Below are 27,635 nucleotides of genomic sequence, written 5' to 3'. Positions count from 1 at the left end.
TATTTTGGGGCAATTCTTTCACTTTCTTTGCACGTGGCTTTGACATTTTAAATTTTCAGGCACTTGGAGCTTTTCAACAATTGCTATGGCTTTTTCCCCCTGCGCTTTTCTCTCTGTCTGTTTGCTCAACACCGTTCGGGGACTGGCATTTACCATTGCAGTTATGGCCCAACACGTTTGTCAGTTTACTTGTGCTTCAGGGTTGCATGCATTTCTTATCGTTGAGCATCGGCGCTTTATGAACTTTCCATTCAACAATTGCCTTTCCCCCCTTCCCTATCTTTGTAGGTGAGGTAACTGACAGCGCCACAACAGCGAGATCTTCTGTCTTACAAGGGAGCAACAAGCCACCACAAGAAAAGCAGAATGGATAAATTTGTGCTGCAGCCTGCAAAGGGTGTGAAGCACAGATCACATCTGCCCACCCAGATAACCGCAGCAGACCGGGCCAGAGACTACAGCACCGTGATGCACGCTGACGGTGGGGTGCTGTTTTGCAGTGTGTGCAATGTGGCGGTGGACCACATCCGGAAACACACTGTGGATATGCATGTGCGGTCCCAAAAACATTTGAAGCGCTGTTCAGATGATCCGGACCTTCAATCGTCTCCAAAACGTGCCCGGCAGATGACAGTGAACTCGCTATTCACAAAGAGTACAGCTGCCGGTGCCGCAAACCATGAAATGATAAGTGAGTGGGTTAACGTCTGCACTGCGTTGAACATTCCGCTCAGCAAAACCGACCACCCTGTGTTGCGCAAGTTCCTACACGAGCGAGTACGGAATGGTGGCGCGATACCTGGGAGTCATCAGCTGCAAGAACGTTATCTCCCTGAGAGATATACAAGTGCCAAGAACGAGCTGCAAGAGCTATTGAAAGATCAGAAGATCAGCGTTATCTTTGACGAAACACCAGATGTCGAAGGGCGGTGTGTTTTGAATGTGCTAGTTGCAGTAGTCTCTCCGCAGGGTGCCCGTCAGATCCATACCTACCTGGTGGACACAGTCTTCCTATCTCAGTGCAACCATGGGACTGTAGCGCAAGCTGTTGTAAAGGTGCTCACAGAGTACAGCATAGACTTCCAGAACGTTGTTTCCTTCAACACTGACAACGCGGCATACATGCTCAAGGCATTCAACACAGTGTTGAGGAATCTGTACCCAAACTCCATCCACATCACCTGCTTGGCACACATCATGCATCTTGTTGGAGAGTCATTTAGGAAGCCTTTTGTGGAGCTGAATGCTTTCCTGCTGTACTTCTCCCGCATCTTTTATATGGCCGGCAGCAGAAAGAGAAGGTACCTGCACCATCTTGCAGAGAACCATGGGATGAAGGCACGGGTGGCACCTGACCCTTGCAGTACCCGCTGGAATTCTTGGTTTGCCGCAGTCCAGTACCACTGCAAGCACTTTGAGGCCTATGCTGGGTTTGTGGAGTCAGAGATGCAACTCAGCAAGTCTCCCCCAGATTCCCTTGAAAATCTACAGAAGATTTTTAACACCGACCAAAGGGAGTGCATTAAAGTCCAATTGGACATTGTGGCAGAAAAATGCCAAAGCATTTTAAACCTGATGGAGCTATTCCAGATTCAGACACCAGTGACCATGAAGGTATACGATTATTTGGAGGACCTCCACATGAACTTAACCAACAATTCAGTCCTCACTGTGGAGTCACTACAGCCGTTTGTACAGACCACTGCAGGGGCAAAATTAAGCCTGGCACAGAAAAAAAAAATTACAGCCCAGCTTAATGAAGCTTTTGAACATTCACTAGAAAAGGTGGCCAAATACATGGGGGAGGCCCAGCCAGGCATACAATTCTTGAAACAAGTGCGCCTCTTCAACCCTGCGCGACTCAGCATCCTGCCTAATGAGAAGAGTGCCTATTCAGCAATCCCTGGTTTCAGCGAAGTTCCCGATCAGGAGCTTCGCCTCTACTTTGACAATGTAGGGCCAGAAGCAGTGCAGGCGTCTGTTTCTGGACTTATTGACACCGACCTCTTTTGGCGTGGGCTGGCTGACCGCATTCCAGCTCTTTCCCAACTTGCAGCTGTGTATAAGGACTGTGTCACAAGCTCTGCAGATGCTGAAAGGAGCAACAGTATATACAAAATTATTCTCTCTTCCAGACGACGGTCCCTTTCAGAGCAATCAATCCGGGCATTATTGTTTTTACATTACAACCAGCAGCACAATACTGGTCTTGATTTGGAGTGCTCGGAAGAACTTACCGTACGTGGCCAAGACTAACATGCCTTTTAACTAAAACAAATGGGCTGAATTGTAAATAAACAAAATGTACATAGCTCCATGTTGTCAAATAACTCAAACAGTAAGATATCTGTGTTTGGTGTTGCAAAAACCACAAAATAAAATGCTGCTAAATGCCGCTACATTTCCATTTTTGTGCCGCTAAATTTTCATTTTTGTGCCGCTAAATTTGCCAATCCATGCCGCTATATCCTGGGGGGTCTGTATAAATATACCAACGTTGCCTTAAGCAAATACACGGTGGTAATTCTGGAGCAGAGCAGCTATCTACTTCCGAGAGCCCAGCTGATGCGAGAGCCCACGGACGCTGCCCCTCCTCTTTGACGCGCTGAGAAAGACGCTGTCTTTTCTCCTGCCGAGAAATCCAGCTCCGGCATTTCCAACCTACCCTCGCGGGTTGCTGGGATATCGAGCCCTGAGAGAGAGATACAAGACCTCCTGCTTTCTATTTACCCAGGTACGGAACTGACTAAACCCTTACAGAGAATTATTGAGTCAGATTCTTGGCAAAACAAACTTAACTTAAACTGCTACTTACTTACTCCTTCCCACGTATTAGGTTTAGGTCAGGTACACCGGGGTAGGCATAGTTAGAAGCACCAGTTGAGTATGATTAGTCAATGTATATATGTATGTATATATTTTATCTATTTTAAAGTATCATATGGCTCAGAAACCAAATCAATGCTTTTACAGTATTATTTTATAATCCTCCTTTTACTGTACGCACTTTATTTTACCATAAGTATAACAATCGTGGCAATTCATTTCTCTTGTATGAGGAAGAAGACTGCTCAATAAATAATACCTTTTATTGAAAACGCCCGTCTCTCTTTTCTCTGCATTCTGGTGAAACTAAGTACGCACATTTGGCTGAGTGAAATAGCTGTCTTTTGTTTTTACACGACTTTAGAGATATACTCTTATTCAGGGAGAGCAAAGTTGTCATGTTGTACGGTTGTCAGAAGCTAATCCCTTCTTGTCTATCCAGGGAGGTTAAACTCCTCCTCGTTTATTCGAGAAAGTTTCTAGTGACCTCTGAGCTAGCTGGCAAACCTTAAGTCTAATATAGTCAGTAGAGACCTAGATAACCTCAGTCCTACGTCTACACTGCTGAATATATTATTCCAATGCGCAGAGCCTATTGGGAATATAGGAACTACACTACAGTATCCACCGCATTACCAGATTAACCATTACTGGTAAGCCTGGGAATGCGTCAAATAGCTGCACCGCCCCAGGCGAGGCGTAACAAGGAGAAATGTCTTTACTTCTCCTCGCAATTTCCTCTTTCCATGTGTGTTGCATTCTGCTTGGAAAATGACTCAGAGGATTGTTTATTTGTAGGAAAGTATCCTTTCTGCACAAAAACAATCCTGCCTACAATGCAGGCACCCTTGCACAATGGTGCAAGGGTACCCGGGTTGGCACAAAACATTGTGCACCAGTGGAGGGACAACACAGGAATACGCCGTATCATGTTAAATACGGCACATGCTTTCCCTTTCTCTATCACACAGCTCAACGTAGCAAGGTATCTTGCTGTGCTGCATGATTGTTTTCATAAATATGCCCCTAGAACTGCAATTCTAATACTAAGCAGAACAAAAGACACATGGACCTATATGCATGGGCAACATTACTGAGAACTCCCCAATGCTTGACACAACATGTATGGAACTTTAGAATATATTTTTGGTTGTTTTCATTTGTTCTGTTCTGTTTGTAAAACACACTATCATCAGTTTTCCTTAGGCCTGCTACAAATATAAGCGAGAAAAACCAACACATGCCCTTCTGAAAAGGTCAACAAAAGCCTGCTTGAACAGCCAGGTCTCCATCTGTCGTCTTATTCTGTTGGCAGAGAAAGTGTCCTCCTGATTTAGACTTGAGGAATCTAGGAATAGCCATCAAGTTAAAAGATGATGATCTCAGAGTCCTAGCACGAACATACTTTTGATGACTCATTTGAATGAAAGCAGGAGCATCCCTCAATCTAGATTTATAAACAGTCATCAAGTCTTATAAGTAGATGCACTGTCTCACTGGAAGCTTGGGGAGCAGCTACTCCAGCCTGGCTGGAATATTCCAACAGGCTTAATGGTAGTTGCAACTATTACCATAGTCTAGCAGAGACCCTATCAATGCAGCAACTGTGAACCTATCAATTCTGCGAATGTGTAGCACAAACTTTCCTGGGTCGAGTATTGGATCATTACTCTCAATATTTTGATTTACCAAATGCAGGATGGCTCCACTGCCGGGACTTGGGCAGATATTGAAAGGCAATTGTTGATCTTCACTTCCAAACTCTTCACAATGTTAGCAGGTGTTGGAAGGGTGCTGTACAAAATTGGGTTATTGGTTGAGAGGGGTAGAGCCCCATAATAATAAACATCATTTTTGTAGGGCTGAACCACAAAAGTCACTCAATAAACATGTTCTTAACCAGCTGGTAGCTTGGCACAAAAGCAGTAAGGCGTAACTTAATGGCAGGGTGTGAAGTATTTATGCAGCACTTAAACAGTAATAAAGTGAAAACACAAAACAAGAAAAATCCCAAAGCGATCCAGAAAAATAGAGTACATTTTATTAGATAAAAGAACACCAAAATGTCAAAAATCCAATAAGTGGAACAAGAGTAATAATTCTTTCAAGTTTTACGTAAAAATGGTGCCAAAAAGGACAACGCACCAATTCGCTGTTGGTCAAAGTCAAAGTTCAGGCTGACCTCAATGGAGCGCAGGTTGGATACAGGGACCAGATTCATCCTGGTGGAACGTGTACCTACTGACTGTCCGATTCCATGTGAGGAGCCTCTGTTAGAGTTTTGTGGGGGACCACAAATAGATTGTTGTTGGTATGAGGAGCTGGTCGCCGGGTGAACCTTTGTGTTGGTGTGAAAGGCAGACCAGTTGCTGTCATTATGAAGAGCACTGTGTTAGTGAAGTCCGGCGGCTGTAGCCAATAACGACGCATTGGCCATCATATGCGGGTCCCACATTGGCATCTGTGAAGTCTGCTCATGTTTGTGAGGAGACATGGGGCAGTTATTTTTCATCACAAAGAGCCCAGAATGTCTGGATTTTCAACTGCAGTCCAGTTTCTGAAGTTTTTAGTTTGGAGAAGTACACTCTGGCACTGGCCAAGGATCTTGGGGGGGGGGGTGCAACTCTTGTGGTTTAAGACTCACTCCAGCAGATGCAAGCAGCAGGGTAAAGACAGGTCTAGTTGGTGCTGGTAAGCTGGGCAGTTACAGGGAAGGCCTCTGGAAGCTTGTGTTGTCTCTGTAGCTAAAACTGGAGGTCAGCCAACTGATTCTTGGAGTCACTTCTGGAATCCTGGGTTCAAGGCAGGCAGGTCCAGTCTTGCTTCAGGTTTCAGACAGCACCACAGTCCTTCTTCTGAGTCTCCAAAGTACAGACGTGTTCTGATGAGAGGTTCTCAGGGTGCCACTTTTATACCCAGTGACAGCCTATATGTGGAAGTCAACCCCTTTGTCTAACCCTAAACTGGTTTTGGTCAGTTCTTCCCATTCCCTGGGGTCTGGCTCCAATCTATTAAGTTTAACCAATGGCAGGCAGACCCAGTCATGGGCTGCATTTTCCAGTTACAGGGTAGGCATCTTCAGAAGTTTGGAAGTGGTGTGTACAGCTCTCAGGTTACCCTTTGAAGCTCAGGAAGGGTATAGCCCTAAGCCATCCTGATCAGGAGAGGAACACCCTTCCCCACACCCAAGGCCCTTTTGTTGTCCCCTCTCTGAAAGAAAAACACATCACACCACAAGAGAGCCATTTACGCCATGTAACCCTGGACACTGGCAGAAAGGCACCTTTAGTTTAGAAACAGAAATTCCAACTTTCTAAAAATAACATTTTCAGAATAGTAGCCTAAAATCTGACTTTATCATTAAAGAGGATTTACAATTACAATTCAAATAAATGGAAGAAGTATTTCTCTATCTGCTCCCATACTGAAGTTATCACTTATTAAGTGTCTGATTCAGATTTGCTAAAATCCTGTACGAATAGCCGTAAGGAGCATTTTCCCGTACAAATCGTATCCTCGAACGTCCCCATACGTACGATGTAGTGTGATGCGTACCCAAAGCAGTTCTCCGTCCGAATCGTACCAAAGCCCATACGACTCAATAATCCATATGAATCGCATTCGGAACGCGCAGTACGCGATGTCCCTATGGATCGAAGCATCATTTTCCGACCCAGCAAGTACGATTCGTCCAGTCAACACTCCGTACGACTCTTTTTTTACGAGAGCTCAAAATGTCCAGAAAAGCAGAATTCGACTCGAAGTGCGTGCAAAACGGACCCCCGGTACGGTTCGTACACCCCATGATCGTAGGGGTACGGTTCGTACACCTACAATCATGGGGTACGGTTGGTACACCACATGATCGTAGGGGTACGGTTTGTACACCTACGATCATGGGGTACGGTTCGTACACCCCATGATCGTAGGGGTACGGTTCGTACCCCTACGATCATGGGGTATACGAACCGTACCCCTACGATCATGGGGTGTATGAACCGGACCCTATGTGATTGTGTGGCTCTCCATACGAATTGCTCATACGCGATGTTTACCGTACGATTGTCGTACTCATTCCCCGTACCGGATCGTACTTGTCGGGTCGTACGGCATGTTTACGATTCGTACGGTTCACTTTCAGGGTCCGTATCGTACGAATTTTCCCTTGCTTTTCGTACGGTTCGCAATGATTCGGATCGTACTACGCAATTCGGACAGATTTGTTCGATTCGTACGGAAACAGCTACAAATTCGAATCGTCGTACGGATTTGTTTTTCCGAATCGGAATCGACCCCAAGGTGTAATAGGGTAACCCAGCCTTGATACAGTGAAAAAGGACTTTCACTGTCAGGACATGTAAAATGCACATGTCCTACTTTTATAAATACCATGCGTGCTGAGCCCTAAGGGCTTACCTTAGGAGTGGCTTATAATTATTCAGTTTTAGGATTTTTTAACCAGTTGAAATAACATTGTAAAATTGTGCAAAGGCAGCAGAGGCAGGCCTGGGGGCATGTTTTACAGTACTATTTTAGTACATGACACAAATAGTGCTGCAACCCACTGGAAGCATTTAATTTACAGGCCCTGGTTACATGTAGTACCATTTACTAGAGCATTATAAGTAAATTAAATGAACCAATCATGTGCATATCAATTTGACCATGTTCAAAAGGGAGAGCACAATCACATTATCACTGATTAGCGGAAGTAAGTTGAGCACAGTCTTAAATGTCAACAAAAATGGATTCAGCAAAGGAAGGCAAAAATCTGGGGTGACCCTGCAGAAAGGGCCAGGTCCAACAGGTGACCATCCCTACTGGTCAGTAAACATAACGCCATTCATTTCACGAATAAAGTCTGTTGTAAAAGGAAGTTACATTCAGTCCAGAGCCTTTACTAGTTATTTAAAGAGAGCATCATGTGCTGCTAACTAGTTTACTTGTGATTACTAGTGATGGTTGCACTGAACAAAGGGAATGTGGTCTACACAATGTACCCAAAAAGCCTATTGAAAGACTGCAGCGATTACTGAGATAGAAAATAAGGTTGGTTCTCAACTGGAAGAATGAGGACCATATCTATTCAACCTTAAAAATCCATTAAATGTTGCCCATAGAAACCAGGATTAAAAGCAAAGTCATATATGGTACGAATAAAGCAATCTGGAATAATGGGACTGGAGTATATGCAGTGAGGCACATGATATGTTGACTGGAAACTTCGGTTGGCAATGGCAAAGATCATCCATAAGAAACAAAGCTTCAAACTGATTTAGACCATTGTTCCATTCCTGCCATCTGAATGACAGTTTTTTGGGTTTTTTTAGGCAAAAATGTATTTATTATGGAATTAACAAAAGCATTACGAGAAAACTGCATGAATTTACAAGAAGGCTCCAATACAGAAATACACGGTCATAAAACTTTATTAGTCACGTTTAGGCAAACCCAGAGACCAAAACTAATAAAGAATACTGAGAGACTCCCATGAACAAAAATGGACGTAGTCTCAGGAAAAAATAAAAAGTCAACCAGTAGCAGTTGATGCAACACTTAATAATGACCCAGTGATTCTAAAACCCAAGAGCTTTTATACACAATTCACACAAGCTATTAATAAATTCTGCAAATTCAGCATGGTATGATCATGGTTAGCACTGCATTTGTAAATCAAAAACTGCAACTTAATATATATATATATTTTTTTTAAGCTGTGTCTTATAGTTTTTTTTTTATTAATTTATTTTCAAACCATGGTAGGTACATTACACACACTCAGGGAGAGTCGTAACCCATACCGGATAGCACATCATGTCGGGTATGATAGTAAACACAGCCGTTCAGCCCACAACCAGGGGGTCGGGCGGCGGAAGTTGCAAGACTTAAACACGCTCACCTGACCGTGCAACATGCAGTTCATAAACAAGAGATTCATCCTAGCCTATTACATCTGTAAGCATATGGTATAACTAACCAATAAACCAACTAAAAACGATGCCTCCAACTCTGCGCTCACTCCGTTATCTTATGGTGTGTCCCCATTAATCATGCTATTATCACATTTTCCTACATGTAGTGGGTGGCAGCAGACGCGATTGCAGCCCCCTTTGACATTCACCTCCACGAACTTTACAATATTCGTCACTCCTATGTGGTATTAATTACATCATTTTGCATTCCGGGAACAGGGTCCACCTCCCCCTCTTCTGTATTCTCTGCCATGGCGGTTAGGCGCTGTTTATATTCTACATATAGCCCCCAGAAGTTCTTGGGTCTGCTCTTTAGGGGTAACAGGTCACTGTAATTCTCCGTTTGTGTACAACAGTAGGCCAAGTTCCTGTCCCACTGTGCTAATGTGGGGAGTGGGCCCCTCAACCAGCCACAAGCCAGTCTGCGCTTGGCCAGCAGCATACCCATATCTACCAAACGTCGCTGAGCTTTAGGCAGTCCCTTTGAGTAACCCAGTAGAGCCAGTGCGGGGGACGGGGCAAGCTCTGCGGCTATTATTACACCTAAGGCGTGAAATACTCTGTTCCAGTATCTCTGCACTCCGTGACACTCCCAGGATAAATGCATGAACCCCGCATCCTTAGCCCCGCATCTGTCACAGGTCGCGTCCTCTCGCAGGCCAACTCTACACAGTCTCTCTGGCGTGTGGTAAACTCTATTGATAAATTTAAAATGTATTAACCTATGTCTTCCGTTTAAGGAAATCCGCCTTGTGTTGTTACAACAGTATCTCCACATGTCATCGTCAATTGCAGTCTCTAGGTCCCTTTGCCACTCGAGCCGCGCCTTACTATACCCAGTAGCTCTGCCTGTTAGAGTCATCCTGTACAAAATGAATACCAGTTTCTGAGGGGAATCTGTCTTGATAACATGCGTGAGTTCCACCAGTTCAGCCGGTTCCGCTAAGTCGTCACCCAATTGTTCCCGCCATGCCCCCTGACTCTGTGGAAGTGGAAGTGTTGTAGCCCGGTCGGGGCCATGTCCGGCGGGAGTACTGCGGCAAGCGTTTTGAGCGTACCCTCCTCAAACATGTCCCCCGCCGTTTTAACACCCATTTCGTTCAAAGCCGAGACCACACCCTTTTCCAGACACGGCGATAGCCAAGCCATCCACTCGACGGGCATCAACGGGGAGTACAGCAGTGCCCCCGCGTGGCACTGCAGCAGTGCCTGCCACGCATGTCTGGGCGCGTTAAGTGAGTCCAACAAGCCCGTGCGTCTGTCTCCCGGGCCAAAAACAACCACTGGCAGTGGCCGTGGCGCGGCGTAGAGACTCTCAAGTTGAACAAACGGGGCATTTTCCTTGTTGTGTATCCAACTATGCACAGCCGCACCCTGCGCGACTCTGTAGTAAAGCTCAAAGTCCGGAGCCCCCAAACCACCGAGGTGGTATGGTAACACCATTACAGCCCACTGCACCCTAGCTTGCTTTCCCGCCCACACCAGTTTTATCATCAAAGACTTAGGGCGGTCAAAGAAATGTTTCGGTAGTACCATGGGAATGTTGGTAAAAAGGTACAGTAACCTTGGCAGAACGACCATTTTCATGATCAAAATACTGCCTACCAGCGAGAGCGGCAAAGCCTTCCAGACCTCGACGTTATCTTCAAGTTTCGCCATGGCGGTACCATAGTTTTCGCGCATAACTACTTCAGAGTCTGTATGTAGTTGTATCCCCAGGTAACTCACCGAGTCCGTCGTCCACCTCAATGGATATTCCATTTCAAATTGTTCCGTTGCCGGGGTTAAGGGGAATGCTATGGATTTGTTCCAATTGACCGTCAGCCCTGATAAAGCCCCAAACCTCACCACCTCCCTCAGGAGCGGCGATAAGTTCTGCTCCGGCTCCTGGACATACAGCAGTGTGTCGTCCGCGTAGGTCGACAGTATCAGACGGTAACCAGGGAAATTTAGCCCTTTGTGACTGTGGTATTCCCGCATCGCACAGGCCAGCGGTTTCGCCACCAATGCGTATAGCGCGGGGGACAAGGGGCACCCCTGTCGGGTGCCTCTCCGGATATATATTTTGTCTGTGACATGATTCCCGAGGCGCACATGAGCCGTCAAGTCCGAGTACAAGACCGCCATCACTTGTAAAAACCCCTGTCCTAACCCCAACCTCGCTAGCACTATTCTCATGAAAGGCCACTCTACAGAGTCGAAAGCTTTCTCTATGTCTCAAAACACAGCTATCGCCTTCCGATCCTGTGTTATGTGTTGAAGAGCGCCAAACACTGTTCTTAAATTGTACGTCACGTTTCGACCTGTCACGAATCCCGCCTGTTCTGGTGCAACCAGCTCCGGGGTGAGCAGGGCCAGTCGGGTAGCCAGAACTTTCGCGTATATTTTGGTGTCAACGTTAAAAGGCGACAGAGGCCTAAAGGAGCTACATTCTTCCGGCGGCTTCCCCGATTTCGGGATGGCCACAATTAATGCCTCTCTCATTGAGGCGAGCATCACTCCCGCCTCCCTCATATCTGCAAACAATGCAGAGAGGTGCGGCATCAGTAAGTCCAGGAAGGCAGTGTAAAACCCCACCGTGAGGCCGTCTGTCCCTGGGGCACTCCCTGCTCTCATTCCGCTGAGAGCCTCGCTTATCTCATCGCGTTCTATTGGTTGCAATAAAAATTGCCTATGGGCATCTGATAAGAACGGTAGCTTGATGTGGTCTAAATAGTCCTGAATCTCGTCTTCACTGCCCGTCGCCCTGGTCTCATATAGTTCTGAGTAGTAAGTCCGGAACCGGTCAGCTATCTCCTCCTCCTCTGTAAGTAGGGTACCATCCCTAGCCTTTATAGCCGTCACAGTCATCCTGTGTCGCTGCTGTCGGATCATGTTAGCCAGCACTGAGCCTGGTCTGTTCCTTTCCCCGTATATTCTGGCTGTCGCGTATTTCCCCAGGTGCTTTAGTTCAGCGTCCGCCTCCTCCTGATAATCGGCCACCAATGCCCTAAGTTCTTCCCGAATTTCCTCTGAGTCATTTCTTAGTAGTCGCTTTTCACAGTCCGCCACCCTATGCTGCAGTGTTACCAAACGCTGTCGAATGGATCGTAGTACCCCCGAGTGTTTACTCATGACCTCTCCTCTAATGTATACCTTAAAAGCCTCCCAAACAGTAGTGAAGCTATCAACCGACCCGATGTTAATGTCGAAAAAAGTCTCTATCGCTTTGTGTATGTCCTCTCTGAATTGTGTGTCTTGTAATGAATAGGGCGGGAATATCCACGTGAAAGGGGGGATCCTTCTTTGTGGGGTTGTGAGTGTTATCAGCACTGGGGAGTGATCAGATAGAGTTCTAGGGAGCACCTGGCAGCCGCGTACAAGTGAGAATAGTCAGGAGGAAGCCAACCAATAATCAATGCGGGTGTGGATATTATGAAAGGCGGAGTAGTGCGTAAAACCTCCTCTGTCCGGGTATAAGCTGTGCCACACATCTATAAGGTCCTCGCTGAGTAACAACCCATCTAATTCCCTAGCCGCTGGTGTCTGTCGCCTATCTGGGCCGCTCGATCTATCCAACCCGGGGTTCCTGGTCATGTTGAAGTCTCCACCCCAGAAGACTGGTAAGTCTGTGTAGTCCCGGACCGCTGCCGCCAAGTGTCAGTAAAAGTCAGGGCTGTCAAAGTTAGGGCCATAAACATTAACTACTAGGATTTCCATCCCCTTGCCCGTGCATTGTGAAATTACATATCTGCCTCCTGGGTCAGCACATAGCAGTTTCAAAGAACATTCCGATTTCGGGTTCACCCAGGTTAGTACGCCCCTGGCGTGCGTTGTGAAGCCCGCTGCATTGTGCTGGCCTTTCAGCCCCCTTGCCTGCAGCAAAGGACTGCTATTAGAAAGGTGTGTCTCCTGTAGGAGCGCTAAGTCTATGTGATGTCTCTGCAGGTAATTAAGGGTTTTCCTCAGTTTCCTAAAGTCGTTCAGCCCGTGAACGTTCCACGTCATTGCTCGGAGTGTCTCCTGACGAGTGTCTAGGACAATGTCATCAGGGGCCATCTGTAGAGGCTAATTTCTCAGTCAACGTTGGACCATCCTCGTCATTAATAGCATTGTGTATTGTGAGTCTAGCATATTTGGCATCAGAAAACATTATCAACAAACCACCCCCCTGTCCCAACTCCCATCCCCTCCCACAGCAGACCACCCCCAACTAGGTCGCGACATTTCCATTTCCCAATCCCACCGGACCCTCCTACCCCCCTCCCCTTCAATTCTTACCCCTTCAGTGTTGACACTTGTGGGTGGAGGTAGCTCAAGACCATTAGCCAGTTACTCAATACAGTTCTAGTACTTGACGCTGTCACCGTACCTCCCGCCGGCCGCAGCCAGTCCATCCCGCACCAGGAGGGGGGCACCTCCCAGTTGCCTCTGTGCACATCTCTTCAGTGATTTCGGGTGGTGCAGTCGCCCGTCTCCGCCCCCGGATCACCCGGGGCGGCCAGGCACCTGATTCTCCGTCTTGTTCCTCCATGTTGCCTTCGTCGGCACCGTCTGGCGCAATGTGACCTGGACTCCTCCTCTGTCTCTTAGCCCAGTCCTTCATTGCCTTTTGAAGCGCTCTCGGGCCCGTGAAGACGTGCGACTGCCCGTCTCTGTTGACTTTAAGTTTAGCCGGGTATAGCATTGCGTACTCCAGGCCTAAGTCCCGCAGTTGTTTTTTCATTGGAAGGAAGTGTTTTCTCGCCTCTTGGACCCTGGCAGTAAAGTCCGGATAGAGCGAGATAGTTGATCCTTCGTATGTTAGCGTCTGTTTTTCTCTGGCTGCTCTCAGCGCCGCATCTCGGTCCCTGTAGTTCAGGAATTTCGCTATGATCGGTCTCGGCGGAGCTCCAGGCTTCGGTCGCGGCACCAGCGAGCGGTGCGCTCTCTCTATGATAAACATGTTGGAGAACACTTCGGCGCCCAGCAGGGTTGTTAGTAGTTTCTCTACAAAAGTCTCCATTTTGCCGGTTTGAGTTGTCTCCGGGAGGCCTACGACCCGCACGTTGCATCATCGAGAACGCGCCTCCAAATCTTCGGGCTTATCCTGGAGTATCTGCATCACCCTCCCCAGCTGTTTATGACTAGCATCAATGGTGGTTTGCGCCTCTTCAACCTCTGTAATCCTTCTTTCCGACATGTCCAGGCGCTCCGCGTGCTTGTCGAGCCGTTCGCCCATTCTGTCCAGTCTGTATGTCATTGCGTCCATCTTGGCTCCCAGTGACGATATGCCTTCCTGCAGGCCCTTCTCCATAGACAGTAGTAAGCTTTTAATGTCCTGGTCCTGTTCCTCTGGAGAGGGGGGCCTAGTGCTGTCCTGAGGGTCCTTGTCCTTACATTTAGCACTCTTCTGTGCAAACGGAAGTTTAGATTGGACCCGGTCCGGCTTCCCCATCTTACTGCCACTTCTGAGTGCCAGATTCGTGCGCGCTTCGTCGTCCGCCAGTGTTTCCAAGCAGGGAGGGGTCTTACCAGCTTGTCGGGTGCCGCACCAGTGGTCTATCTCGCGCACTCCGCTGTTCTGTTGCACAGCTCACCTGCCTTCCCACCGTGTCCTGATCTGCGCCGTGTACCGTCCACTCAGTGGCTCTACTTCACGTTTACTCTGCCCTCAGCAGACTGCGTCATCTTCTCTTCCAGAAGCCACCGTCTGCTCTCTGACCTTGCAACGCGGCACCTACTGCCGCTACCGGCGTCTCACACTCTGCCCTGTGTGTCAGCTCATGCTGTGTTGTTTCCTGGAGGCAGTGCAGTTAGGCATAAAGAGCAGATCTACTACGTTCACTGGTTTATAGGTAATGCAGGCAGAGGGTGGATCGCTGGGCAACCCTATCCTTCAGTTAGGTTAGCACGGGAGGCAGACCCCCCCCAAGCACGCGGCCCCCGCAGGTCCGATGAGAAGCAGGTCCAATTATCCGCAAGACCCGGGGAGGGGCCCCTCACCACCGCAGTGTTGTCTCCTGGTGAGGCGGTCAGGCCAAGGCGCAATTCACTAGGCCTGTGTCCGTGCGCCGCCTTCCGCCTCCAGCATCTACCGCACTTCTCCTGCAGTCAGGCACCCGTCTTCTGGGCGCCGCGCCGGACCACTGCACTTTCGCGCTTCTCCTTCCTCCCAGTGGGTGCCTTCTGGTGCAGCCAGCACCCCAGGGGGCCGAGCCGGAGGCCCGCCGCCTCCCCAGCCAGGTCCGAGCCACTCACCGCCCTTTTTCTGCTATTCTTCCGCCCCCTCGGGGCTTCGGCGCGTGACCCAGCCGCACGCAAGGCGACGTCGCCGGGCGGGCCGCAAAATCGAGGCCGGTGCTTTGGGGCCTAGCCGCGCCTCCGTGCAGGTCCCCCGAGGGCACGTTCCCCGGGTCCGATTCTGCCCGCAGTCGCACCCACGTGTGCCAGCCCGCTGCGCGGGTCCGCCGCTGCTAATTTGGGCCCCTCTCCGTCGCGGGATGCAGGATTATGGAGGATAGTTGTGCCGGCATCGGAGGAGCCCGAGACTCAAGCGTCCATCTTGGTCTCGAGCTAGCGCTGCTCCCTTATCTGAATTACAGTTACAGGATTGATCGTGGACTCCAGATTCAGTGTAGATCATTCCTGGGAGTACTAGTTCAAAACTCTGGACTTCTCTTCCTTTGTCCATAAATATTCGGCCAACTATTGAATCTTTTCAGGGAATTACCCAAGCAATTCAAACAGTTATATTATATGAGAGCCCACACACTGAAAGACAAGTAGCTCTAGGCTGGAGGGTGGGTGAAAGGGCTTGTGCTACATGGTTCGCTGATAGAATATCGATGGCCAAAATATCCCCATACACAAATATCGAGTTTTAAATATCGATGTCAAAAATATCGACATCCTATATTTATAATGGGAAGTATAAAAATATTGGGGGGGAAATCGATGTAAAAAATATAGATGTACAAAAGATCGATATTTTTATTTATATAAAAATTAATTTTAAATACATTAAATAATAAAATTAACTTTAAAAAAATTATTTGGATTTAATATACATTTTAACAAATATAAGAAAGAAATGTAATTAAAAAAATATTTAAACATATATATATATGGGGGTGCCGCTCGTAGCCGAGGAGATTGAAGGAGACTTTTGCCCTGTATCCCGTCGATTTCTATTGCCGCACGAGGGAGTTTTTTCTGCACTGTGAATTCCCGACGCTGAGAATTCAGGAAGGCATTTGGGTCCTGTTGGGCAGTTGGGCAGTGGGGACGGGGCCCGGACTGCGAGGCCCAGCATTCAGAGTGGCCAGGCACTCGCCGCACCTGGAGCCCCTTCCTGCCCCGCCCCTTCCTATTTACTTATTTCCTCCTTTTCCCGCGCTCGCGGGACGCGCGCGGGACGAAGACCGGGGCGAAGCCCGGGCCAAGGGCGGGCCCGTTTAAGCCCGTTCAAGACTGGAGAGGGCCGGGACGGGCCATCCCCCTTCCATTTACTGTTCAACACACCCCTGTGAGTACTCTGCCCATGTACATTGTTGTAGGTAACTGGGAAGTTTGCTATGCCGGCCAAGGGGAGAACGGATGCTGCTAATTTCACGGGAGCTATGGACCAGTTCATAACAAGGATGAACAGTGTTGTCGATGAGGGGATCACTATAATGGAGCGACGTGTCTCACATGAACTGGCCATCGCAAGAAGGTCTTCTATGGGACAAATTGCGAACGCACGGACTCCTGATAACTTAAATGCCAATAGTGGCTTAAGTGCTTCCCCCATTTTAGAACTCCCTATCCCACAGCTTCCCGTTTGCAATTTGTCACAGACTTCCCTTAGTAGTCAGTCCACAGCCTCTGAATCACTGTTGTTATCCCCCCAAAGGTTTCCTACTGTGCCCAGCATAGCGAGGGTGTACAATACTAGGCAACAGTGTGGGAAAGACCAGGGGGCAATCCCAAAAAATATGCAACAACTAGCAAACAACACTGGTGGGAGGAAACAAAAAGGTCGAAAAGTCATGAAAGTAAATCCACCTATCGTGGAGCAACCTGTTGCAAACTCTGCCCATGGCTTGACTGATTCTTCCTTGCCGTGCAGGGTGACCCAGGTTTCAGGCGGTTTGCCTAGCCACGAAGAACGGGAGGGGGTGCCAGAGGCTGAGTCAAATGCCATCTATGAGACTCTCAGGCTCCTTTTAGCCCCATTAGAGGAAAGGCTGAGCAAGATTGAGGTCCACCTAAAAAGGATTGAGCGTGACGTCAAGGGTATTGTAGAACCTACCCTAAAAGATATTTCACCTACGGTTACTAATTCATCGGCTAAAAACCGTAAGGAAAAGGTTGTTGCTCTAGCCACCCACAAAGAACTAGTAGCGCCTAACACAGCCCATCCGGTTTTACCGGCACCTGCACATATATATATATATATATATATATATATATATATATATATATATCCCAGATGGTTCCGTTCTCCTCTCACTTTAGGCGCTACTGGCAAGTGCGTTGCTTCGCGCGGTAGAACCAAACCGCAACATATTATATCTCTGCTTGAGCCCAGGACCTCCCGCGCTCCAGCCAAAAGAAGCCGCAACTCCAGTCCAAGTTTTTTAAAGAAACTGATAGATTTATTGGTTAAATCAATACAGCATACTTCACAGCGTAAAACCAACGCGTTTCGTGAGCTCCCTACTCACTTGATCACGGTTGTTACAAACACTGTTTGCTGAGAACAATTTAAAATGGGAGACCCTCCTACCATCGGTCACATGATTCCAGCCTTAGGTTTTCTTTCACACTATGGCCTTCTGGGACTTGTAGTATTTACATTAAAAAAGTTGTTTCGTGTTATTTTCACAAAAGAACAAATTGTGCATCACTTTTTTCACTATTGGTTGTCAATTCTAAAACACTAATTTTATGACATTTACCAACAAGATTTCTCATGTACTGGAAAAACTTAAATGTAATTTAAGGCAATTGAAATTAGAAACAATTTTTCAAAAACTTCTAAAGGCCCTCTGGTGGGCTGACTTAAATATGTAATATCTTTAAGACTCACATATGGTTAATTATTCCTTGCAATTGGAAAGATAGTTGGTGTCTCCAGTACTTTGTAATAAAGAATTATTATTTCAACATATAATTTCTCATGGTATTCAAACAATCACTTATTTTTTTGGGTCTAAATACATTTGACCTGTTTGAGGCCCTCAAGTGGGCTGATTTATGTGAGAGTTTTTGATAGTAACACAAAATTAGGTACATTAAGAATTTGGCCCAGAATTCGGTTTACATGTATATTATGCCGTGGTTACAAGGAGGGGAAAAATCCATTATGGAGCATGTCAAGAGAGGCTTTCATTATTCTTAAATATGTACATAAAGTTCTTCGGACTGGTTCAGACCATACGGGGTCATCGTTCGAAAGTTCAAGATGTGGCGTGATTCTTTTTGGCGTAGCAATTTTTCTCGATGTCCACCCCTTTCCGTTGGGGCCAATGTTTCCAATCCCAGACAGACTTCTTGTGTACCATATCTGAGTTGGTTTGGCGGGATAATTATTGGCTAATATCCATGGATGTCATCGGATTATATACAAATATTGACAACAACTTAGGATTGATGGCTTGCAAATATTTTCTGGAAAAACGAAACATACATTATAAGGAACATAACGACATGTTGTATGATATGATCAAATTGTTACTCTCAAACAACATCTTCTTCTTTGGAGAACAACTCTATCGTCAGCGAAATGGCGCGGCGATGGGTTTCTCATTCAGCCCAAGCTATGCCTGCATAGCAATGGGTTGGTGGGAGGAGGAGATAGCCTGGAATCAGCAAAATGTGAAACACACCCAACACATCGTACAATGGAAGAGATTTATTGACGATCTGTTTATAGTGTGGGGGGGAAGTGAGAGTGAATTTGAAGAATACTTTGAGCTTCTGAACAACAGCACAAGAGGTTTAAAATTCACATACACAAAAAGCAGGCAATCGATATCCTTCCTGGATACAGAAGTATATATCCAAAATAACAAACTAGAGACTACCTTACACAGGAAGAAAACAGCCACAAACTCAACATTGGAAGCCACCAGCTTCCATCAGCCTGCTTTAATATCAAGCATACCATATGGTGAATTTCTCCGTGTGAAACGCATCTGTAGCGAAAAAACAGAATGGGAGAAGCACAGTGCAATCACAATGGAGAGATTCCGAAAGAGGAAATATGGAAAGAATCTGACAAAAAAATGTTGGGAAAGAGCTAACGAAAAACCAAGAACAGAATGTTTGAAACCACAAATCAAAGCAAAAGAAACAGAAGAACCTATAAGACTGATACTGGATTATAGCAAAGAAGCAAAAGAAGTTGTCCAGATTCTCAGAAAAAACTGGAAGTTGTTGAAATTAGATCCAACAATTGGTCAGAAAATGGGAGACCACCCAGTGGTTACATACCGCAGAACAAAAAATCTGAAGGACCAACTGATTCATAGTCACTTTATGAAACCGGAAAAAACAATTTGGCTCAAAACTGTTGGATTCAACAAATGCTATAACTGTAAAGTTTGTGAGATAGCAAAACCAACGAAACAAATTGAGATGACTAATGGAAAAATTTGGAAAATTAAAGAACTAATCACTTGTAAAACCCAGTATACAGTCTACCTGATTGAATGTCCGTGTAAGCTGCGCTATATAGGAAGTACAATTTGTGAGCTAAAGAAGCGCATCTTGGAACATACTAGAGCCACAACCAACAAGGACAGAGGCAATGCTGTGGCCAAACATATGGAGACAAATCACAATGGCAATTGGCGACTTCTAAAATTTCTGGGATTGGAAACATTGGCCCCAACGGAAAGGGGTGGACATCGAGAAAAATTGCTACGCCAAAAAGAATCACGCCACATCTTGAACTTTCGAACGATGACCCCGTATGGTCTGAACCAGTCCGAAGAACTTTATGTACATATTTAAGAATAATGAAAGCCTCTCTTGACATGCTCCATAATGGATTTTTCCCCTCCTTGTAACCACGGCATAATATACATGTAAACCGAATTCTGGGCCAAATTCTTAATGTACCTAATTTTGTGTTACTATCAAAAACTCTCACATAAATCAGCCCACTTGAGGGCCTCAAACAGGTCAAATGTATTTAGACCCAAAAAAATAAGTGATTGTTTGAATACCATGAGAAATTATATGTTGAAATAATAATTCTTTATTACAAAGTACTGGAGACACCAACTATCTTTCCAATTGCAAGGAATAATTAACCATATGTGAGTCTTAAAGATATTACATATTTAAGTCAGCCCACCAGAGGGCCTTTAGAAGTTTTTGAAAAATTGTTTCTAATTTCAATTGCCTTAAATTACATTTAAGTTTTTCCAGTACATGAGAAATCTTGTTGGTAAATGTCATAAAATTAGTGTTTTAGAATTGACAACCAATAGTGAAAAAAGTGATGCACAATTTGTTCTTTTGTGAAAATAACACGAAACAACTTTTTTAATGTAAATACTACAAGTCCCAGAAGGCCATAGTGTGAAAGAAAACCTAAGGCTGGAATCATGTGACCGATGGTAGGAGGGTCTCCCATTTTAAATTGTTCTCAGCAAACAGTGTTTGTAACAACCGTGATCAAGTGAGTAGGGAGCTCACGAAACGCGTTGGTTTTACGCTGTGAAGTATGCTGTATTGATTTAACCAATAAATCTATCAGTTTCTTTAAAAAACTTGGACTGGAGTTGCGGCTTCTTTTGGCTGGAGCGCGGGAGGTCCTGGGCTCAAGCAGAGATATAATATATATATATATATATATATATATATATATATATATATATATATATATATATATATATATATATATATATATATATATATATATATATATATATATATATATATACAAAATGTAATATATATACAAAATGTAATATATATATTTTAAAACAATTAAACTATTCATTTTAATTTATTTTATAATTTTATAAATTTATTTTAAAAAGTACAAATAAATATATATATTTACATACATTTATAACATTAAATCTAATAAAAAAATTATATCATATAATTAAAAGATTAAGGGCTAGATGTAGGTAAATGGTATTTACCGATTCGTAAATACCGAATTTTACCGATTCGGTATTTACAAATCGGTAAATGCTATGTAGGTAAATATTCGGTAAAAATTACCGAAACGTTAAGATTCGGTAATTACCGAATCAGTAAATACCGATTCGGTAAAATTACCTAATAGTTAAGGGTGGCAGGGTGTCACTTTGACACCCTGTTGCACCCCTGATTAGTGCTTGTGTGCCATGTGACACACATACATGCCCTTAGGGCATGTATGTGTGCCACATGGCACAGGTGTACATGATGATGCATATAGTTCACGCAGCTGCAACAGAGAAGCAAAACACAACCATGCTCTGTTTAAAAACAGCTAAGACTATAAGGTCGTAAGCAAGTGGATTTAAGCACATAAATAGCTGAATGTTATAATTATGAATCTGTTCACATTTATCTATACGAAGACACAGTCTTTTTGCCCATGAATGATTGGCATGAGAGTGTGGGGTGGTGAACGGGAGGACGGGTAGGAGTGGTGCATGGGAGGGTGGGTTGTTGGTGAATGGGAGGGCAGTTGGGGTTGGATAAGTGGACTCAGCTCCCCCTGTGCCAACAAAACGAGTGGAAGAGAAGAAGCCATAAAGGAGGAGGGGATTTAAAGTGTGGTGGTTGGATAGTGTTGGATAGTGTGAAATAGTTAGGGAGGCACAATACAGTTGGATGGGAGCAAGTATCATAGCAAGTATCATAGAGCCTTTTTTATCAATGGGGACCTCTAGTACGTGATTTCAAGAGATAGTATATTTTTAGCAGAATGTAGAGATCAATTAAAATAATGAAAAACAGCCCTTATGGTGTAAGTAGTTCAAATGACCAGCATTGTGTTATAATCTCTCAGCACATTTTAAACTAAAGCATACTCCCAAATGTCAACCTGTTCAAAAGTATTGGTTGTTTCAAACTTACATAGTTTTGGCATGCTAATATCGGAACCTGTAATTTGTTATAATGAAGTAGATGTCTTTTATGTATTCCTCAGTATTTAAAAGGGTGAGTATACAAGTAAGCTCTTATTGTATGGGGCATTTCTGGGTTTGATGCTAGTATGCATCAATATAATGAGGGGGACCTGAGTAAGGAGATGTAGCCGATGGACTTCCTGCTCGTGCGTTTTCAAAGCTAAGAGAGCTGAATTTAAATCCTTGTAACCTGGGACATTATGGAGTTGAGGTCGTATGCATCATTATAATTAAGGGCTCCATGGTAGGAAAGGAAGACAGTACGTTACCTTGACCAGTTAAAGTTCACTGGTAGAAACCCAGAGTACTCCGGGCACTAGAGTCTGTTTGGTCCCCGCGGGACACTAAATAAACAAATGCCATGTGTTCCATGGTATCGTAATGCAAAGGGGCAGAGCATAGTGCTCCGGTCGGTTTAGGCAGGGTGGCTGTAATAAGGTATGAATAAGGGAGCCATTATTTATAGCTTCTAATCTGGAAATCTCTTACCTTAAATCCTGGGTCACATCCCTGAGTGTCGTGTGAGTCTGTTGGTGTGATGTTAATCCACCATGTTTATAGGTCGTGTCAAACCCTTCTTTGATGTCAATTACCGGAAAGCGAAAGGGAAGTCTACATCTCTAATGAGGTTGCCATATTGGAATGTATAGGGCTGAGCCGTATTCCTTTAAGATTTATGGTTTAAAACGTTCATAAAGGTGATTAAACTTAGGTCAGAATAAACGTATTTCATGTAATTAACCCTGCATCCTATATAGGCTAATTGCCAATCCGTGATGGAGGCAGGAAACCAGAGAAGAAAGAGAAGTGGAACGATAGAATTAAATTGGAAAGGGGGAAGCGAATTTCATGTTACCATTGTAACATTGTTTTAAATATATTAGTAATTACATCAAGGGAAGTGAAATCCGGGTGGAAAATCAATGATGAGCTGAGGAGTTACAAATTAGCTTGTCCTATATGGATAATAGAGGGAAGCTGTGGCTAGAACTGCTCCGTGTGGTGAGGTGTAAATTATATTGAGTCCCATAAATTAACTAATGGCCTGGTTATATAGGGTCCGTATTACCATGTCCTAGGAACATGCTGCACTTAAAGTAGCTGAATATGCTGAAATACAGGATAACAAGCCCAATCTCCCTTAAAAGGAAGCCCAAAACCAAACCAACATCCTACCCAAAAAATCCAAAGTGATGGTGGATATCGAAAAGTGCAAAAAGGATTTTAAAAAATACAAGCAATGGAACGGGACACACAGCGTGTGAGGCACCACTAACATAACTTTGTCATTAAGCGTAGGTGGGAGGAAGGAATGCTATATTTACATCTAAGCAGCTACAGCGCCAAAGATGAACACAGGCAAACGGTAGCAGAGCAGGAAACCAAGAAAAAATAGTCCCCCAAAGAACAGATAATGAACCACAGCGGAATGAGACAGTACTTAGTCCCTGCTGCGTGAAAGGGATGGAAAAGAAAAAGGAGGGACAAAGAGGCAGGACTGACCACTAGCAAGGAAGGATTTTTAAAGAACACTCAAGCAAACAAATGGAAAGCAGGGGGTGGCTTTAAGAACACAAAAGAACTTACAACAGTTCTTGCATGCTTGACTTAAAAACGACAAAATACTGAAGTAACGCTATCACAAAATATACCACATTATGCTGTATAATTTGCCTTTTCTTACCACATGATTCCTGAAGCTTTGTCCTACAGTTTCCACCTTTAGGGACTGGAGACAGAGAGTGAGGCTGATGACGAAGTGGCTATTGTTGCCAGCCCTGTACAGCAGTCAGAAAGTTCTTGACCTAGCAGAGTACTGTTTTAGCTGCAGCTTTTAGGTTTCGCCTTGCCAGCGCTTGCCCTGGGCTTGAGAAATCTATTGCTTTTAATATAAATTTAAGAGGGGCTTACATACCGCCTCCTCTCTTTCCGGGCTTCTCATTGGTTCCTGTGCTTGCTACTAACCTTTTCTCCATTTATATTGGCTATAGCATATTTTCCTGCATTTACCAATACTTGCTCGTATCAGTTTCCAGCAACCGAAATACTGTTAACATCCACTTTGGTAGATCTATAATTTCATAAAGTTTTGCCTTTTACTCTTGCAGCATATTCATATAACAATGTATCACCCGGAGAGATTAAGTAATTTGCATAGAATCACAGGATGTTGCACAGTGCCGCCGAAACCCGAACTGGGATCTCCAGCTCTCGAGTCGGCTGCTCTGGACGCTGCACCACATCCTCTCTACTGCTGTGTTACCTGCCAGCGAGCTCTTTCCTTCTTCCGGATGATGATTGATGAAAGCAGCTCTTTATTCACTACATAGGCAAAACCGATGCACTACCGGTGCTTGTTTTTTTTTGGTTCGGGAAGCTCACATTGTTTAAAAACTATCTTATGAGGTTGTGAACATAACATTTTTGTAGTTTTACACAGACCGACCACCATCTTAAAATGTTGCTAACCATTTGTTGCCAAAATTAGGCCTGGGCGTAAATTTTATTTCACTAGCGAAATTCCTAATTTTCACGTTAGATCATTTTGTGTCATTTTTGGCCCGCGGGAGTCCGGTTAGTGCAGAAAATCTCTCACAAAAGAGACGTCTTCTGCTTGATCCAGTCTATAGCCAATATCTTGTAAGACTTTTTATGTAAGTTGCATGCCTCGCTTAAAAGCAAACCTGAGTTACCAGCAATCCTTTCATTCTGAAAACATAATTCTATGTAATGTTCATGGGATTTTTTGGAAAAAAAAATGTATATGATTTTGCACACTCCCAGTCTAAATGCTATATTGGAACTAAACAACCAGCCTTTTGCAACACTATCACACAGGTCGACCCCTTACCCCATCCTATTCTTACTTCAAACTCTATTAAAAACACAAAAATTTCAAGAGCACAAACCCAACACAACTAATGTAAAAAAAACAACTTTAAAAAAAAACTTTTACTAATTTTCTATTTATCTCTAATCTTGTGTCCCGGACTGCATGCTAATTGCCACAAAGTGCTACAACGCTTCATAAGGGGGTAGTAAGCGCTATGTAAATAGCATTTACTACTACAATACTGTGTTGTACGCATAGGGTCCCAAGGAGGCCGAAAGGGGGGCGCTTTACAAAAAAAAATTATGAAGAGCATAAATAAATATGGACCAAGAGAATTTTTGTTTAACCCTCCCAGGCTCAATCCAAATTAATAAAACGCGATCACAATTTTTTCACTCTAGAAAAATATCCTTTTGTTATCTTTTGATTTTCGACTTCTTTGGAACGATGACTTAATTCACCAGAGAAGCCGTATTTTCGTACCCGTGTTTTCCCTCCAGAAGCAGAGAGGTTAACAAAGGCACAACGAGTTAGGAGTAAACAGAATCCTGGAAAAAAACACGGGGCTGGCGCAGCGGTGCTATCCGAACGGATCGATGGATGGTCCATTAGCGCGCACGGAAATACATCAGCGCGTCGGCTTCCTGGATTCCCTTTCATCCTCGCGGTGTACGAGGTGCGGCTATTTTCAGAACGCGTAGATTCCACCGACGGGCCGCTGGTGGATTTAGGGAATGTCTTTTCTCTTCTCGATCCGTGTTCCTCGACATGAATCAGAGTCACACACTCTGAGCACGAGTGATGGTGTCCAAAGCTAGGAACATTTTAAGTCGTTCAACAAACAACATTTTTGGAAGAATAGGCTATTTGTTCCAATTCTTTTTTTGCAGCGGTAAGTAACTTTATAGCAGCAAAATGAGTCTTCATAATTTCCTTAACACAGATTCATGCTACCACGTGTGTGTAGTGCTTTGTATCTCACATTTCAATTTTTGAAGCACTGTATATGAAAAGCTACCACTACTGACAACTTAATCTAGCCATTTCACCAACCTCAGCCGAATGTAGGCTGAGGTTGGTCTTAACAGGATTCACACGCCTTACCTGCAGGTCAGAGCAGATGTCAGGAGCGAGCATTTAATTCATTGAGCTGTCATTCCTGCAAAATAAAACGTATCTCTTAAAATTAGATGTCAGAAAGTAGCTCACCTTTACACATATCAGATTGGCATTAAATTGAATATAATATTTTATTGAAACCAATATCTAAGAACTTTATGACGTATTTAACCTCTTCAATGCATTGAACGGCCCCTGGCTGTCTGACGTCACAGTGGGCGTGTGCGAAGGACAGCCGGGTGCCGTCCTAACCATGCACGCGTAATTTTTTTCAGCACCACAGCGGAATGTCCGCCGTGGCTAATGTTCCACTAGATATTCCATTTTTATTCTTCATGTTTGCAAACAACTTCCTTTTTTTTCAAAAGGAAGAGCTACACACCAAGAATTTAAGTGGTTGTGGGAAAGGTGATGGTGTGACCATGTATTATAAGTGATAAAGTACCCCATACCATTCAGGATAAGGATATTGCAAGTCATTGAGGAGTTCCATATCTTTATAGAGGAACTCTGCCTTCGGCCTCGTTCCTCTATATGGTCATTAAACACCTCAGTGACTTGCAATACGCTTATCCTGAACGGTAGGGGGGACTTTATACCTTATAATACATGGTCACACCATCACCTTTCCCACAACCACTTAAATCCTTGGTGCGTAGCTCTTTCGTATGAAAAAAAGAGCTTGTTTGCAAACATGATAAATAAAAGCAGGGGTATTTTATCCCATATCGAACACTTGGAGCCTGAATTAGAATGAGGTGTTTAGAGGTATTCTAACTGTTTGGGAGTAATATGTGGGATTCAGATTTTCAATTCTGACCCGCTATGTTCTTTTCCTAGTATTTGAACTGGAGATTTTGCCTGCTTCCAACAGGTTAAATATTTGGGTGAAAAACCACATGTTGGGGCATATTTACTAGCCCCTAATTCCACCTGAACATCACTTTTTCTGATACTGCAGTGGTGTTGCACCATTCCCCATATTTACAAGATGGTGCTAAGTAACCCTGGGCGGGCAACTTCCCTACGCCCACGAAGTGGGCATAGTGTTGCCTACTTCGCCCTTTGCAAAGTAGGCGAAGCAGGCAACACTACGCCCACTCCTTGGGCGTAGCGAAGTTGCCCGCCATCCGCCTCCCTCCCGCCCTCCCGAACATACCTAATTTAATTAAATGGGCCGCCCGCGCATGCGCATTGATTGGTTAGGGAGCCCCGGGACGCCGCGGACAAGGTAAGTGTATTTTATTTATTTTTTGGGGCCCATTTAATTAAATTAGGCATGTAGGGGAGGGGGCATGCGGCGCGTAGTGGGGCTACGCGAAGTGCGCAGGTGGGCTTAGTTTCTCTCCCACTTTGCGTAGCTTCACGTAGACCCACTACGCACACTACGCCCAGGGTTAGTGCTAAGCCACTTAACGTAGCTTAAAACCACCTTTTAAACATGCCCCTTTCCGCTGCAGTCTGCTGCGGCAAAGCGGCTGTCAATGGGTGTTGCAGTGGGTTTTCCACCGCAGCACCCATTGCTTTTTGATGCTGCCCTGATTTACAAGGCTGAGGCAGTGCCAATAACTAAGGCCAGGTAATACCTAGTCTTAGAATGGCGATACGGTGAGAAATAATTAATTTCTCTCAGTTTTCTGCTCTTTCTACGTGTGCTGCATTCTGCAGCACACATAGAAAGAACACATCGCCATTATTGATTGTTTATGTGCAGGAAGGTGTCCCTTCCTGCACAAAAACAATTGCCCCTGCAGCGCAGGCACCCTTGCAAAATGGCTCAAGGGTTACTGCGCTGGT

At 44.9% G+C, this 27,635-nt stretch overlaps 1 protein-coding gene across 1 annotated transcript in view; it reads right to left on the bottom strand.

Moving 5' to 3' along the window:
- The window catches only part of KCNS1 (potassium voltage-gated channel modifier subfamily S member 1), a 236,972-nt gene that overhangs the window by 156,835 nt on the left and 52,502 nt on the right, over positions 1-27,635 (bottom strand). The window contains exon 2 of the mRNA XM_078650462.1: positions 25,824-25,878. Coding sequence (XP_078506588.1) covers positions 25,824-25,856 — 33 coding nt within the window. The 5' untranslated portion in view covers positions 25,857-25,878. The remainder of the gene's footprint in view (positions 1-25,823; positions 25,879-27,635) is intronic.

This window comes from Lissotriton helveticus, chromosome 7, assembly GCF_964261635.1.
Source record: "Lissotriton helveticus chromosome 7, aLisHel1.1, whole genome shotgun sequence".
Classification (NCBI taxonomy): domain Eukaryota; kingdom Metazoa; phylum Chordata; class Amphibia; order Caudata; family Salamandridae; genus Lissotriton; species Lissotriton helveticus.
This window is presented reverse-complemented; position numbering and strand designations above follow the sequence as displayed.